Source organism: Falco rusticolus, chromosome 2 (assembly GCF_015220075.1).
Source record: "Falco rusticolus isolate bFalRus1 chromosome 2, bFalRus1.pri, whole genome shotgun sequence".
NCBI classification, from domain to species: domain Eukaryota; kingdom Metazoa; phylum Chordata; class Aves; order Falconiformes; family Falconidae; genus Falco; species Falco rusticolus.
The window spans coordinates 100,643,442-100,658,723 of NC_051188.1; the positions used below are offsets into that span (position 1 = coordinate 100,643,442).

The 15,282-nt window shown below is 44.5% G+C and overlaps 1 protein-coding gene across 6 annotated transcripts in view; it reads left to right on the forward strand.

Moving 5' to 3' along the window:
* The window catches only part of TIAM1 (TIAM Rac1 associated GEF 1), a 195,181-nt gene that overhangs the window by 150,846 nt on the left and 29,053 nt on the right, over window positions 1-15,282 (forward strand). For all 6 annotated transcript variants that reach the window (XM_037377658.1, XM_037377655.1, XM_037377659.1 and 3 more), the window contains 3 exons: window positions 660-741; window positions 5,820-5,906; window positions 9,460-9,684. In XM_037377658.1, coding sequence (XP_037233555.1) covers window positions 660-741; window positions 5,820-5,906; window positions 9,460-9,684 — 394 coding nt within the window. The remainder of the gene's footprint in view (window positions 1-659; window positions 742-5,819; window positions 5,907-9,459; window positions 9,685-15,282) is intronic.

The following is a 15,282-nucleotide window of genomic DNA, read 5'->3' on the forward strand; positions in this document are numbered from 1 at the left end:
AGGGGTGTAGCCCTGCTGAGGAGTTGCTTTGCTCCTGAAAGGCAGGGTGAATTGCACCTGAGTGCGTGGGCTTCTGGGTTATTACCTAGGTGTGAATTTGTGCCGGTCTCCCAGGAAGGATGTTAGTGACCATTTCAAAGACTTGGGGGCTTTTGTTGGAACAAATAAACATGAAAGTGTTAAAGGTGAAATTTCATGCTAAGAAAGAGCTGCATATCAAATCCCATCGTCTTCTAACAATTCAGAAATTTATTTAAGAAACAGGATCCCTCCTTGTGATTTTAATACTCTCAAATAATTGAATTCTTGCAATGTCTTAATCAAAATAATATAGAAACTTTAAATGATGACTACCCGTAAAATATGAAAACAAGAATAGAAGCTTTGTTTCTTGTCTACTCAGAATGGTATTGATCAAGTGAAATACATATATCCTTGCTTTTCTGATGGTGGTAGTAAAACAGTGCTTCCTCCTCTTTAACTGTGTTCTAATGGTAAAACTTAGTGACACTACTAATACATCTAACCCATGTGGAGAAAAACTGATAATGACCACAGTCCATTTCTTCTGCTTGTAATTAAAAAAAAAATGTTCAAAATTAGTACAATTGATGTCTCCTCCCACAGTAATGTATTTTTGTGATTTTTTTTCTGTTCAGCTGTACAAAGAAATAGAAATCTGTCAGAAAATTACACAGCACATTCAAATAGAGAAGTCTGATGCATCCTCTGATATTTATGGTGAGTTTCTCCTTGTTTGTTTTTATTTTTCTACCAAGTCAATTCTAGTGTGGGAAGGTTCTTGCTTGCTCTTCACTGATATACCTGAAAGGCCTGTTGGACACACAAAGAAAAGCACATGTGATTCCTGTGTCATCCACAGAAAGCTGAAGCACTGAAGCAGGACAGTTTTATTTGTAGTGCACTGAACACTTTTTCCTGGTGTTCAAGCTGTAGGCTGTGTAGCTCTTTGATGAGAGCTACAGGGTCAGGAAGGACGAATGTTTTCTTGTCTTGCAGTTTCTCAGAACACCACCTACAGAGGTTGTGCAGCTGAGCGCCAGTGAAAGACAGCATCCTTTGCCAGGTGTCATCTCTTACATGAATGCCTGCGTCATGGCGTTCACAAGGGCCCTGCAGTGGGGCTTAGGAGAGGGCTGCCACTGTGGCTTGCCACTGCTAGCACGCTAGAAGGCTTTCTCCCTTCTCACTCCTTCCACCAAGCATGATTGCAGGGATGCAGCCAGGAGCATCGCCTGTGGGTGGGAGGCATCTCAAGCTCTGCAGCTGGGCAGCTGTCCCAAGAGGGGCTGGGGGAGCCTGGCCCCAGTGCACACCCATCCCTTGAGAATGCCGCATGGACTCCTGGAGCCAGAATATGACATGTCCTACAGACCTGTGCATAAAACATGAAGCAGGGGAAGTCGTCCTTGTGTATTTCTGCAAAATCCCTAATCTTTGCATGGGGGTGGTCATATTTCTTAGCTTTCAAGTATTTCAAGTTACAGACCTGCAGCCTGGTAAGTTTGCCCTTTGGTCTGGCAATTACAGTTCTGTAGTGTATTTTAAAGTTATTTGTGCAACCTACCCTGTGGGAAGGCAATCTGCATCTTTGTACTGTTTATCTAAATATTCTGTTTTAATGACTAGCATAATTCTGAATCCCCAAACTGCTTATTATACAGCTGCAGGCCATTTGAATATTGAGCTCTGCTACAAAGCAGTGGTACTGACTGCAGTTTGAATATTGAAGGCCTAAGAAAGAAATATTAACCAGCACAGTGATGCCCCTAGGTTCAATAATTATACTGTGTTTGAAAGCATGCAAGAGTTAGAGTTATCATAGCATTTCCTGTTTATTTCGTTTTCTCTTTTTTTAAGTGATAGATGGGAAAGACCGTGAAATGCACTGTCATGTCCTGTGAAATGAGATCAGGCACAGGATGCATCTGTTCACTAGCTCTGGCCCTGCAGGGAGTGAATGCTAAATGCACCCCCAAAAAGCTGACTTTGGTCTCATTGAAAGAAAATGTCAAAACTTACCCTGACACTGAATGGGAGCAGAATTTCTGTAGTCTCTATTTGTCTCATAGAAACAGTCCTATGTGTTCATGCAGTGACAAGTGTGGGCTGAAATACGTGTGTGCGGGGGAGCAGAGGTGAAGTGTTGATCCTGGCTGAGCGCTGGGGAAGGCTAGGGTTCCTTCTGAGATTCTTTCCCATCCTGTATGTTAGGTACAGTTGAGTTTGTAGTTCTTTTAGTCTCTTTACAGAATTAGCAGTGCCGATACGTGCTTTTACAATCCATATCGTATTGTATGAGAGGTGTATGAGAGAAAGCTACAGCACGTTCACAAGCTATGGCAACATGAAGATCAGAGCTTTAAAGTTTCAGCATAGGTTCTTTTTAACAGGGTTGCTTAAGGCTTCTTGCCTGCTGTTTGTTTTTTTGAAAAGAACCTAAATCAATGATGTGACTGCACAGTCTCAAAACATCTAAGCAACCTGCATGAGCCTTTCTGTGAGCAGGGCTGTCTTTGAGGTTGGTTTTCAGTCAGCTGGGTGCTGCTCGGGCCTCAGCCGCTCACGAGCACTTCCATAAGTGCTGGGAACAGGGTCAGGAGCCAGTACTGCAGCTGGTGTCTAGGGCGCTGAGGGGCTTTTTATTCTGATCGTTGCTTGTTTTTCTGTGCAGCTTTGTTCAAGCCTTCTGCCACTTTTTGCCCATTTAAAAAACATATGTCCAAATTCCTTGTGCCTTGATTCCTCCAGAAGAAGTAGAAAAGTCTTCATCTTGAAAATGGATGAGATTATAAAAATCATTAGTGACATTACCTGTTGCTGTTGCTAGTATTCCAGCTATAGCAACAATAATACTTGTAAATCACCTTGAATTTTCAAGATACTTCACAAGCAGCTGTTAATTAATCCCAACAATACGGACGGTGCTGTTATATCCATTTAGCAGACATGGTATCACAGATGGGGAGGTGAAATGCTTTTGCTAAGGGTGCAATTAAGACAGGCCAGTTCAGCTCACTAGCCGGGCAGAGAGATAACAAAATAAGTGAATAGCTGTCTGCTGGCTTTGTAAGCTGTTTTGGGCCAGCAAAGAGATGCTGGTGCCAGGGAGGCGGCAGAGCTGCTCCTTCAGGTGTTAGCAGGCCTTTGTAGCAGCTTCACTATCCCACCTGAGCACACCGTAAGTTCAAAAGGATGGAGCAGAGCATTTTAGGGAAAGCTCACCTGGGAACGTCTTGTAGTGTTTCTATTCCCACCAGCATGCCTGTGGTAAGAGGCACTCCTGGAGTCTCTGGCTAGTGTGTTGGACTTTGCCAGCATCAAATCTGTGAATGTGATACTGCTGCTGACACCTGGGACACATGCATTCTTGACTTTTTCACTGGTACCAGCCTCTTTGCAAAGGTTGTGTGGGCAGAAATCAAGGCGCGCCAGCAGTAGGAACCTATTGCTTCCAGCTCCTGCATGTACCGGGAGCATGCTGGCATTTTTGTTAGCAACTGTCTGTCACAGGGGCTGAGGTAATTTTCTGGAGGTGGATTTGTTCAGGTATTGTGCTGGTTCAGTGAGGCCATGCGCACTCATGGATGCAGACTTCTGTTTTCCTGTCATCAAAACTTTGCAGCGAAGAAAAGGCTCTGTCTGGGTCACCACCCATCTCTTCACACCTGTGTTTCAGAGTCCATGCACAGTTTGATAATAATCTTTTTGGCAGTGATGCCAGCTTATGCAATCACTGTCACTTCCACCCACTCCTGCCCTTCCTCTCATGCAGTGCTAGTACTAGTGTTTGTGTGGAGCACCTGCAGAATTCAGCCAGATGGAAACTGTGCATTCATACTATACATGTGTATGTACAAACTGCACATACATATATATACATACACACACCCATTTGACTGAGGTGTTTCTCATCTGGATGGGTTCCCTGCTCTGCTTTACTGCATGGCAGTGAAAGCACTGGCACCGGCCCTGCAACGGAACAGGCATGCTGCTTCAAATTGTTTACAAGATCAAGCCACTGTCACAACTGCGGAAATAAAACAGTTCGTCCATTCATGGGGTATGGTCAGACACCCTGTCTGGGGGGGGGGATTAAGTGTATTTGTGAGATGACCATTTCAAGGCTGTTGCCCGTTGCCCATTTCTCATCTTTTAAAGCTGATGGCAACATGTGTAATTGCTTCTTACACCTGTTCTGTCAGTAATTACTGTTCAGGATTTATGGGGTGGTTTTTTTGACTGAAAGACGAATTAAAAAACAACTGTATGTGTGCTTAGCCCTGACAGACTGGAGGAGGCAGAGGTCTTCTCACGGAGGAGAATGGGAGCTTGGGATTGCATGGGTGTGCTAATCTCTTGACAGTTAGCCACCGTGAGAACTTGAGATGCAACTCAGCCTTGTTTTAACTGTATGGTAGCTGGCTGCAAAACACCATTTCAGTTGCAAAAGGGTGATGGTATTAGTAATTGCTGATTTTTGCTGACGCAGACTGCAGTCTTGATCATCCTCCACTGTGCTTCTGCTTAAGGGGTTTCCAGGTGGGCTTGTGGTGATGACAGCTAATAACTACTATATTTTACAGTTGCTCTTTTGTTTAGTTGGGAGTTTTTCTCTCTGCCAAAGTTGGTGTGTTGAGTAAGCTTCACAAATTTAATTTTATTCGGGCTGTGGAGCTCACATACAGATTCCAAGTAGCTCAGTAAGTCATGAAGGGCCATATGCTCCTTGCTTCTAGGCTGCCACATTCTTCCTCTTCTTTCCTTTTCTTTTTTTTTTTTTTTTTTTTTTTTAAATGATGGATGAAAAAATAACTTCTCATCCATAAGCATCAACTTGAAAAGAGTCCTAAAGTCCGAATAGGCTCCTAGCACATCTGTACCTCTTGGCTGGTGACTGATTCCGTGTCAAACAAGCATCTTCCCCCAGAGGTTTGTAAATGTTTTTCTAGTTGGAGAAAGAGAGCAAATGGTTGCCTACACCCATTTAGGGAGTAATGAAGTTTCAGAAAGGCATATGTTCTGCCTTAGATAACCCTCAACAGTAAATAAACAAACCGTATTTAACTAACCACATTGTATTTCCTTTACACATTGTTATCTTAACAGTGTCAAACACAAATGGCAAGAAAATCACCAAAACCAAATGTAACAGTACCATTTGCACTGTTTGAATTAAGGCTGTGTCAGTACTTCCATTATGCGGTTGTTCAGTGGGTCTCAGTGTAGCTACGAAATGTGCGCTGAGCTGAGACTTCGCAAATAGCTGGTTGTGCCAGGCGCAGCTGAGGAAAGAAAAGGGGAAAAGGGGAAGTGGCGTTTTTAAAACCTTGTCCAGTCCAGGAATTTCAAAAAGTAAAAGTTGGCATTCTGCTTTTAGCAGGAGTTGTTATGCCTTGTCCGAGTTCAGGATGGCATGTCAGCCATAGCTGTCTGTTTCCTGGCTTTTGTCAGCTTGGGTCACAAACCACAGCTCTGTGGAGCTTTTGTCTGCAAACAGCAAAACTTCTTGAAGTGACCTTTTGTAGCAAGAGAATTAGAAGTCTGTTCCAATGTTTTGCAGCTGTGGTATTCTCAAATAAAGCTGTGGATGATTTATATAAAGACTCAGAAATTCATTTTGGGTTTCTGTTAAAGCCGCTTCCATTTTTTAACTTCCTCTTCATGTTTGTAAAGGTTTGAGGGAAAGGAGAAGGGAGGAATTCCCAACTGCTGGCTGCAGGGACTTGTGGTGTGTGCAGTTAGGACATGCTGGAAGTGGTTGGCTTTTTCTAACGTCTCGCTGTGTGTCTCCCTAGGTTTCTCTCTGTCCTCCATGGAAGAAGAAGGGATTCGTCGGCTGTATGTGAACAGCGTCAAAGAGACAGGACTAGCTTTCAAGAAAGGTAAAATACTTTTTGAAGTGTTTTTGTTGCTGTTTGTTTAATCCTGTTATAGGCCATGAGATTGTTGGGATAGGAGCTTTATGAACACACCAGATCAGGGCCTCAGTCCAAAAGAGACCATGGTCTTTTGGGAAGAACCTTAGGTACTGAATACATTACTGTTCTGATCTTGGGATCAGCTATGCTATGTAGTCAACCTCTTAATTTTGAGTTGCTGTGTATGTAGCAGGGTCAGCATGTCCCTTGCAGCTAGACAGAGGAGCAGAGGCCCTCTCAGGTCAGTCACTGCAAGATAAACTAGTACAGTAGAAGCCATCATAGTGCTCTCTGTGGCTGGGATTACTGCCTCTAGTTTTGCTTCCAGCCTTTGCAGGAAGCATGACAGCACTTGGACCAGAAACTGGCAGAGATAACTAGGCTGCCAGGCTCGTCCCAAGGCAGAGCAAGATATGGTTTAACTGCAGCTTACCCAAGCTGAGGTCAATCCTGACACTGCCATGCCCTTATTCTTTGCCCATTCGTTGCCTTTTCTGATGTGCCAGTGCTGCTGCTCATGCAGTCATGGGATGGGCTGGTCAGGGAGCTGGGCAGCTGAAACCTAACTGGATTTTGAAGTATAACATGGGGAGCATGAAGAGTGAAAAGACTCTCATCTCTTCATAACCCATCAATGTATGCAGAGTCCTCAAGAACACCTTCAGAGTTTTCTGGGTGAGTGGTTATATGGTCTCGCAGAGCTCATTCAACAGTTAGCTGTTGCCAAAAGCAGTGGGGGGCTGGTCTTCCCCAAACTGCTCCATCCCTTTGCCTTGTCCTGGCTTGGGCACTCTGCTGAGTCTTTTCAGCTCCCCATCTTGATGGAAAACTGCTGTGGCAGAAATGCATGGCTGGTTTTCTGACCTGCTAGCAAACAGAGTCGGCATGTGTTGCAATGAAGCGAGTGGCAGAAGTGGCACAGTGGAGGGACAGGACTGTGTAGACAGAAACTGGGAAGGAAGAAGCAGGGGGCAGGGGAGGGGGAACAGTCCTGGTTGCAGGGAGCCTGGAGTTTCGCTCAGCTGTAGCTTCTAACCTTAGTTTAAGAAAACCATGTAGGTCATCCTGGAGGCTGCTGCATATGTCTATTAGGCTTGAAAAGGCCCTCTTTCTCTTTCCTGTCCCTCCTCACGCCACCTCAGCCCCATACGCCCTGGCTGACAGGATGGGTATTGTGCCAAAAGGCCTGAATGGGCACTGGGATTAGCTCTCTACCAGCCCATCACAGGGAAATAAAACCCTGTGGGTTTCTTGTGGGGAGAGAATGTGATGGCGAGGGTGTGGGTGTTCAGCAAGGCTTCCTTGTTTTGCTTTTAGTTAATGTTTGTACAACAATTTAAATGAATGCGTGAACGCAGACTGCCTCCTGTGGGCTGAAATGCTAAAACATGCTTTCAGTGATACGCTGCTCTTGATAATTGATATGAAAAGCCACTTCTGTATGAACAGTACTTGGCAGGATATTGTGACAATATACCCAGATTTAGCAGAAAGCAGGGAGGAAAACTCTCTTCCTTCCATTACTTACACATGTTTGCATCTGACTGCACTTCCTAGAGTAAGTCTAATGAGATACCGTATTTCATTTCCTATTTTTTCTCTAATTAGAAAAATTAGATTTTATTTTCTCCTAATAATTTGTGTATCTTTTTGTTTTTTCTGTTGGTCTGCATTAGCTAGACCATTGTTGGAATTTGAGGTGCTTGATAGACATGATGCTTTATCCCAAATGATTCAAACAAGGATTACAAAGAGTAAATGAAGCCCCAGATAGGATGTTTATGGTTGCAGGCATATTAATCTGCTACTATTATGACATGGCATCACTAAGTAGAATAAATGAAATAATGTGAAATGCTTGACTTGCCTTGTTTTGTCCTTGTTTCAAATATGATTTTACAGTCCATTTACTTTGTAGCTATTCTATCTAGTTCATTTTATTCTCTCCGAAACTGCACACCACACTACAGTTTCTGGGCACAATTACATGCATTTAGAAAGATCTCAATTTTCCTAAAGAAGACTGAAGCTCTTTAGCCTCCTCCCTTCCACATTTCTTTCTTGAATGCAGGTAGGTAATCTGTTTCCTGGAGGATGCAGCTGAGCTCTGCTTGCAGCTCAGGCTCATCAAATCAGACCTTTCATCTGAGCTTTAAGGGTAGCAAGACTCACCCTTTGCATGATTGCCCAGCCAGAGGACTGCATGGCATGAGGGCAGGTCACCCCCACAGAGCAGCTCTTTCAACCCTTTAAATTCCAGCTTTCATTCCTGTAAATGCCAGGACAGTGACTGGGATGCCAGGCGGTCCCATTGGTGGGTGAGTGGCCATTGCAGAGCATGCGTTCCTGCCAGCTGTGCCCAGTGGGTCAGCTCCTGGGGGGATGTCTGTGGGGAACTGCTGGTGTCACCAAGTGGAGACAAAAGCTGCAGTGGCAGGAGCAGCTCCAGTGATCAGGGCTGTCAGCACTGGCATGCCCTGGCATGCTCCTGCCTGCCTGACCCTAGGTTTAAACCCTGGTCCAGCTTGCTGTTATTAGCTGGGAGAACGGGCCTGGCTGGCTGAGGGAAGGTCAGGTTTCCTGCAGGAGCTCTCACAGGGCTGCACATCTTCGGCGTTGCTGTGTCACCCCTGAAGTGAACAGGAGTCAGCTTTTTCCTCTGCAGATCCCCTTTTCCCTTGGGCACCGGTGCTATAAATAACTCATGAAATCAGATTGGAAAAAAACCGTAACTAACTTACCAAGCACTAAAATTTGCCTTTTGAAGATCTGTGTGCTAGGACGTGATCCAGAGACGGCCAGAGATGAGGCTGTCTGAAGTTCTACACCATACACCCCAGCTGAGTGGGAAACATTTTCTTTCCTCCTAGGTGTATGGGTAGGTGACCACTTCAAATAAAAGCCTTCACTTACATGGGAAGTTAAAAGCAAGAATCAAGCCAGCCCAGCTACTCCTTCCGCCATCCTATGTGCAAGCACCTCAGCAGTCTGGCTCTGTCCTTCAGTATATATTTATTTACGAGCGATGTGTTGTGTAGTGTGCCATGCTGTACAGCGGCTGTTCCCTTGCAGGGTAACAGGGCACTGGAACAGGCTGCCCAGAGAGGCTGTGCAGTCTCCTCTGGAAATACTCAAAACCTGCCCAGATGCAACTCTGTGCAACCTGCTGTAGGTGAACCTGCCTTATCAAGGGGGTTGGACTAGATAATCTCAGAGGTCCCTTCCAACCCCAACCATTCTTTGATTCTGTGAAGAAAAAGGGGTTATCTTGTTGCTGGTACATTGTGAGGGACTTTCTGGGCACCATGCTCTTAGGGATCATACTGGACTACCAGCCTGACAACAAATCTGCAAAAGTCAATCAAATTTCAGTACCTTTTCCAGTCATAAATGTTTACTTTTATGTCTAGACCTAACACTGTCTGGCACTTCATAAACACCTGGCTGAGCTCCTTGATGTCTGTGGGTGACAGAAACGTTACTGTACAAGTCTTACCTGTTCCTTTCTGTGTTGCAGGCCTGAAAGCTGGCGATGAAATTGTGGAGATTAACAAGAAAGCTGCTGAGGATCTGGACTCAGCTTTGCTGAAAGATGCCCTTGTGCAGCCTTCACTGTGTCTTACTGTGCGCACCTATCCGGAGATAGAGGAAGGGCAGAAACTAATGCAGCCACCACCACGTCGCTTGGAAAACCCGTCTGACTTGACTGACAGCACACTGGTGTTTGCTGGCAGCAGCCAAGGTATTGGGTTCAATTTAGAAATCACCAGGAAGAAGATTCATGCTTACAGTGTGCTGGTGTAATCCCATTGATCCCTGCATGTAACTTCCATGGTGGAAGTGAGAGGAATTACAGTCTGAGTGTGCTGGGCGGATAGTACGTGGGAGCTCTGGAAGCCGTAAAGGTATAATCTGCGGTAGCCATGAAGGGTGACTGTGTACATGGTTAGGCTGTGAAACGGTGTCATCGCCAAATCCATGCCACATCATCTAGCTGTGCCTACAGCAAGTCACAGAACTATGTGCTTACTTTTGGGCTGCTCAGGAGGTACCTATACCTCTGGATTTGCCTACAGGATATGTGTATGGCAGGGAAGGAAGAGAGGATAAGCATTCGCCCTCTGTGGGGTTAGCCAGGAGCACAGGAGCCCTGCATGTTTTGTGAAATGCATAAATAACTCCCAAGGACAGTTTAAAACAACTAAAGTCGGGATTGTCATTACAGCCAAACATACCTAACTGGTCCCACAGCACAGTGCAGTGGGAAGGGTCATTCCTGCCCACCATGTTGCCCTCTTCAGAAAACTGAACTGGCAGAAAATTAATCCCCAGCAAATATGAATTGTTTGCTGCTAGTTTAGCTTCCTGAACCAGCTGAGGCCACGCAGTCTTGCATGGGTTAAAAGAAATGGCTGCAGAATAGTAGGACTGCCTCCTTGGTGGTTGCTGGCTGATACATCTGTAAGACAGTGGTTTTGGAAATTGCACTGGAAAGCTCCTGCACCATGTCTTCTCTTACTTGCCTGTTTAGCCAAGTCTTATGTGCTGGCTCCTAAATGCCCCCTCCCCCCCCGCAAAAAAAAAAACCAACCCAAAAACCCCAACAAAACAGAAGAGGATACTGGACATAACTGTTTGCTTTAGGTTTTTTGGAATAATGTAAAATACAGGAAAAATTAGTGGAATGGCCAAAAAGAAGTAGTTTTTAGATAATCAAAACTATTCTGAGCTGAGATAAATTTTGACTTTCAGTCGAAAGTAAATGGCATCTGAATATGTCAAAATACTTTCTTTTCTCCACAAAGTGAAGGTTTCAGAAATATCAAAATAATTGTTTTGACAACTATGAAATAGTTTTGGTTTGGGCACTTGGAATGAAAAGCTGGAGTAGGAGCAGAGCTGTTAATGCACTTCACTGATGTTCAAAGTCAGCCTTCTCCCAGGACATGTCTGACTGCTGCCATCACTCAGTGCAGGGGCTTCTGGGATGAGTGGGTGCAAACTAGAGCTAACCCAGGAGCAGCGTGAGTGCATTAACATGATGCTGAGCTGGAGCAAAGAAGCTGCAGTGAAAGATAGTTTGCTTGGGCTCAGGACCAAGCTGACTCATGTCTGCCTGCAAAGGGTCAGGGAGGTGCAGCCTGCCTTTCAACATTTCTGGATGCTGCTCTGGCTTTGCTTGAAATATTTACTTAAAGTGATCCAGCACAAATGCCATAGTTCAGATGACAGGAACACCTAGTGAGGAAAGGGAAAGCTGGACCCCTAGGCTGACTTTGGGGACTGTGATATTCATAGCAAGTGTAATAGCATGAACAAGAAAGCTTAAAAACAGCTTATTGCAAATACCTCAGAGGTGACTGATAAAAGCAACCTTATCTAAGATGCGGGATAAACTTCCAAAGGCAGTTAAAATTAAACATTTTCAGAAGGACATTCTCCCCTTCGAATTTTCATGGAACTCTTCCCAGTTAGGCTTTTGTGCTGAAAAATCAAGCTCATCTTGTACATTTTTACAGCTGGCCACAAGATGCCCCTATTTCCTACTTAACACCAGCTCTTTGTGGGGCCCGTCCTTTTGTCCTTGCCTGTGCTTTTTCACTGAATCCCTGAGTGCTCAATCCTCATACTCTAACTTTTCACTGAAGTGAGTGTCCACCCTGGGTGCAAAGACTTAGGGACTGGGACTTTTGTATTTATGCAACACAGTGATTTCTAAGGCAGAGGAGTCACATTTTGTAACCCAGGTTCTCAACAAGCAGACTCTCTGCCACTGTCAGTTCTCTGCATCGTTATTGTGAGGGCTTCAAGGGGTCCTTTTTCTTGCTGAGGGTAAGATAACGCACGGTTTGCCAAATGTGTCTGGAGAACCTAGCATTTGCCTTTTAACATTACCCAGTAATAACCCTGCGTGCCCCATGTGAAATGCGGACATAGGACATTGCTGATGGACACATCATGACAAAATCAGGCTTCCTGCCTCTGATGCTTTGTAGGCACGACTTCCTTTGTGCTGCTCTCAACTCAAGTCATGTCTGTCCTCCTTTGTAAGCTTCTCCTGAGCTGGATTTTTGTGGTTATCGCAGTGGTGTGGAACGGCTGCTTGTTTTTCCATGTCCTGCAGTGACTATGTGAACTGTCTGGTGGGCTAAAGTGCCTCCTTCTTAAATAGCTCCCCAGGACAAGGGCTAAGCTTTGGGGCTTCCTTTTCCCTTCAGATTTCTGTCAGTACAGCTGCCCGTCGCTTTTGGTGTGCTATAGTCAGCTCCTTCACTCGCTTTCAGGCAACAGGCAGCACAGAAGCTAGACCTCTGTTGACATTTGCTTTCCTTAAAAACGTGGCAAACAAAGTGGGACTCACCTTCCTCCTCAAAGGCAGAGGAATACTTCTTTAACCAACAGAAGCAACACAATAGCTCATCAGCAGATGTGCAGGTGTCTGTGGCAGCTTCTGAAAGCATCTGTAGTTGCCATTTGGAGTACGCTTCTGAAGAATGACGTTAAGATGGTGTTTAAAGTTAAACAATGCCGATGCTCTAATTTGGGATGCTTAGCCTGAGGCAGGAGTGAAATTAAGGATCTGCACCCAAGTGTGTGACTGGGAGGTATTTTGATCTTCTCCATCAATTTCTCTCCACTTAGGTGTTTGTAGAACACGCTGTTTTACTGAAGCCTTTCTTCGTCTGGCCCTGTGCTTTTTCAGGGACTCGTTACCTAAAATGGGATCCATGTGAAATTTTAAAAAGGGGTACATGCTTTTGTTTGGGACATTGTGGCTGTACGTTAGATTTTTGGTCTGGGCTCCATAGCTTCTTTTAGAGAGCAGTCAAGTATGAAATACCCACTGACCTGTTTATTTGTGTCCTTGTTGATCCCTGGCAGTTTGGCTGGCTAGTCAAATCAGCTCGGTGATTTCTGTTCGATGCTTTTACAGCATGCAGATTTTTTAATTTGGTCCCGAAGTATTGTAACCCCCTTTCAGCAGAGGGTGAAACTTTGCTGGGCCAGAATGCCAGCAGGTATAAATCACCCGTAGGCACATCCATTCTCCAGAACTTCAGGGTCTGGTTGGTCGATCATGCTGATGTCCCATAATTATCTTCACTAGCAATTCTTCATCCTCATCGACTATGAAGGCAGCAAAGGGTAGGTTTTTTGTGTGAGACAAAACATATTGTGTGTTTTCAATAGAAAGATGCTGTGTTATGTTTTCCTAAGGAAGCTTTCCTAATGCCTCATTACTCAGCGGGAGGTCTTCCAGGAGCAAAGCAGTGCTGTGTTTCTGGGAGTTGACCTCCCTGAAGTGACTGCCAGTGCTTCTGTGAAATGGGTCTCGTAACAGCTGTTTCATTATCTGGAACTACCTTGTATATACTGAGGCTGGGGCTAGAGCTGCAAATCAGCCCTGTGGCAGTGATTACTTCATTCTGTTTACTTAACAGGTTATTCGTGAAATGACCTTGCATTTTATACCTCTAATTGATGTGAAAAACATCATCTTGAGTATGATATAAACTTTCTCCTAGGAATTCACGCTGCATCAGGCTTGCAGAGCCATAGGCTTTGTTCCTTTAATCTATTATTGTTTTTCCTGGCTTTCATTCTTCTGTCTTGCTAATGCAGCCTACATAAATCTGGTTGAGGAGGACTAGCTCTCATTCTGTCTGGAGCCCTGCAGCCTGTTTTCCTTATTGCCTAAAAGGATCAGTGAGAACTGCTCCCTATTTGTCTCCCTGTTTGCTCCATTCAATCCAGGGAACGAGAGGCTGAAAGCTGGAAACGCAGCACTGCATCTCCCCAAAATCATAAAGAAGGTATTTTATATTGGAAGGGGATTTGGGAATGGGATCCATACTTGTTTGTGGTCTCCCCACAGTTCACTGCCTTTTTTTACACCGGGGTGGAGTTTCTGAAGTTCAGGCTTTGCACGCTCCTGTATTTTGGAGACCTCTAGTATAAGGGATAACTCTGCAAGGATAACTGTGAGCCATATAAATCACCATGCAGAATGTATAAATGGTAAAAAAGATCTTCTAGATCTGAAGTAGCTAGGTATTTTTAAGGAGTCTATTATTTTGTCATTCAGAAAGCAGGAGAACCAGAGGCTGAAGTTAACACACACCGTAAAGACTATGCTATAAAACTGAAACACACTTTCACTGCACTGTAAGAATGGCCACTATTTTTCATTCCATCCTCGTACTGTCACAGGTCCCCTTAGGCTAAGTAATTTGGATTTCAGAACAAGCTGAGACTAACAGTAACCTTAATTTCTTCAGGGTTATTTTCCTGAGGCAGAGGACTGATTTCATACCTTTTGTAGTATGTTAAAAAATACTGTGAGCATTCAGTGCTTGATTTAGCAATTCGAGAGGCCCTTACTGCAGCAGCAATCTGAGAGTCTTGCATATAATTAATGAGAGACATGCAGAACTGTTGCTCATGAGATCTCGTTTCTAAGAGCTTAAAAGCCAAAACTCAAGGATGTTGCTTCAGTCAGAATTGTGTCCAGAGGTCTCATTCCTGTTTTTTTTCTAAAGACCACCTGAGCTGCTGTTGACGCGTCAGTTTTTGCCTTGTGGCTTTGGGTTTCTGCCCCCATCCCACCGCCGCTGCAGTAAGCGTACCTGCACCGTCCTTTAGCATCTTCATACTCCTGCTGTGTTGCCGCTCCCCCTGCCGGCTCCCAGCGCCATATTTGCAGAAGAAAAGGCTGTTTGTTCTGTTTGCAGTGTCTCTGGTTTCCAAGGTCCCTGAGCACGTGCTTTGTTTTTACATCTATGAAAAATCCTGTTTATTCCCAAGGGGCTACTCAAGCACATTACAAGTGCCTGACTAGGCTCCTGACCAGGGAAGGGGTGAAAAGTGGCCATGGTACAGTTGGGACAGGGAAGGTTTCATTGAATATGCATTTTTCCCCAAGAAGAGAGAGTGAATTAAGTGACATTCAGCATAGATTTTTCTATATTTGTACAATTTATTACCTAGTTGCAATGGAAGGAGGAGCAAAAGAGTTCTGTTGAAAAGAAAAGAGATTTATGCGGCTTGTTCTGTAGCTCTGCAGGAAAGGCAGTGTTTCCCATTTTGTTCCTGTACTGTTCTTTGGTGGCTCAGTAGACTGAAACTGGTAGTTTGTAGCTCAGTTTTATAGGTCTTTGGAGAAGATATCAACTCTGTGGGGCCTCCCAATGGGACAGAATACCCCACTATAAAAAGGATGTTTCCTTCTTGCATGTTTCAGTGTTTCAAAGCTAACCAGAATTCTACAAAAGAAAAAAAATGCATACTTACCTTTTTTTATTGTGGATTTATAGGCAAGATTTTGTCTCAAATAAAAATT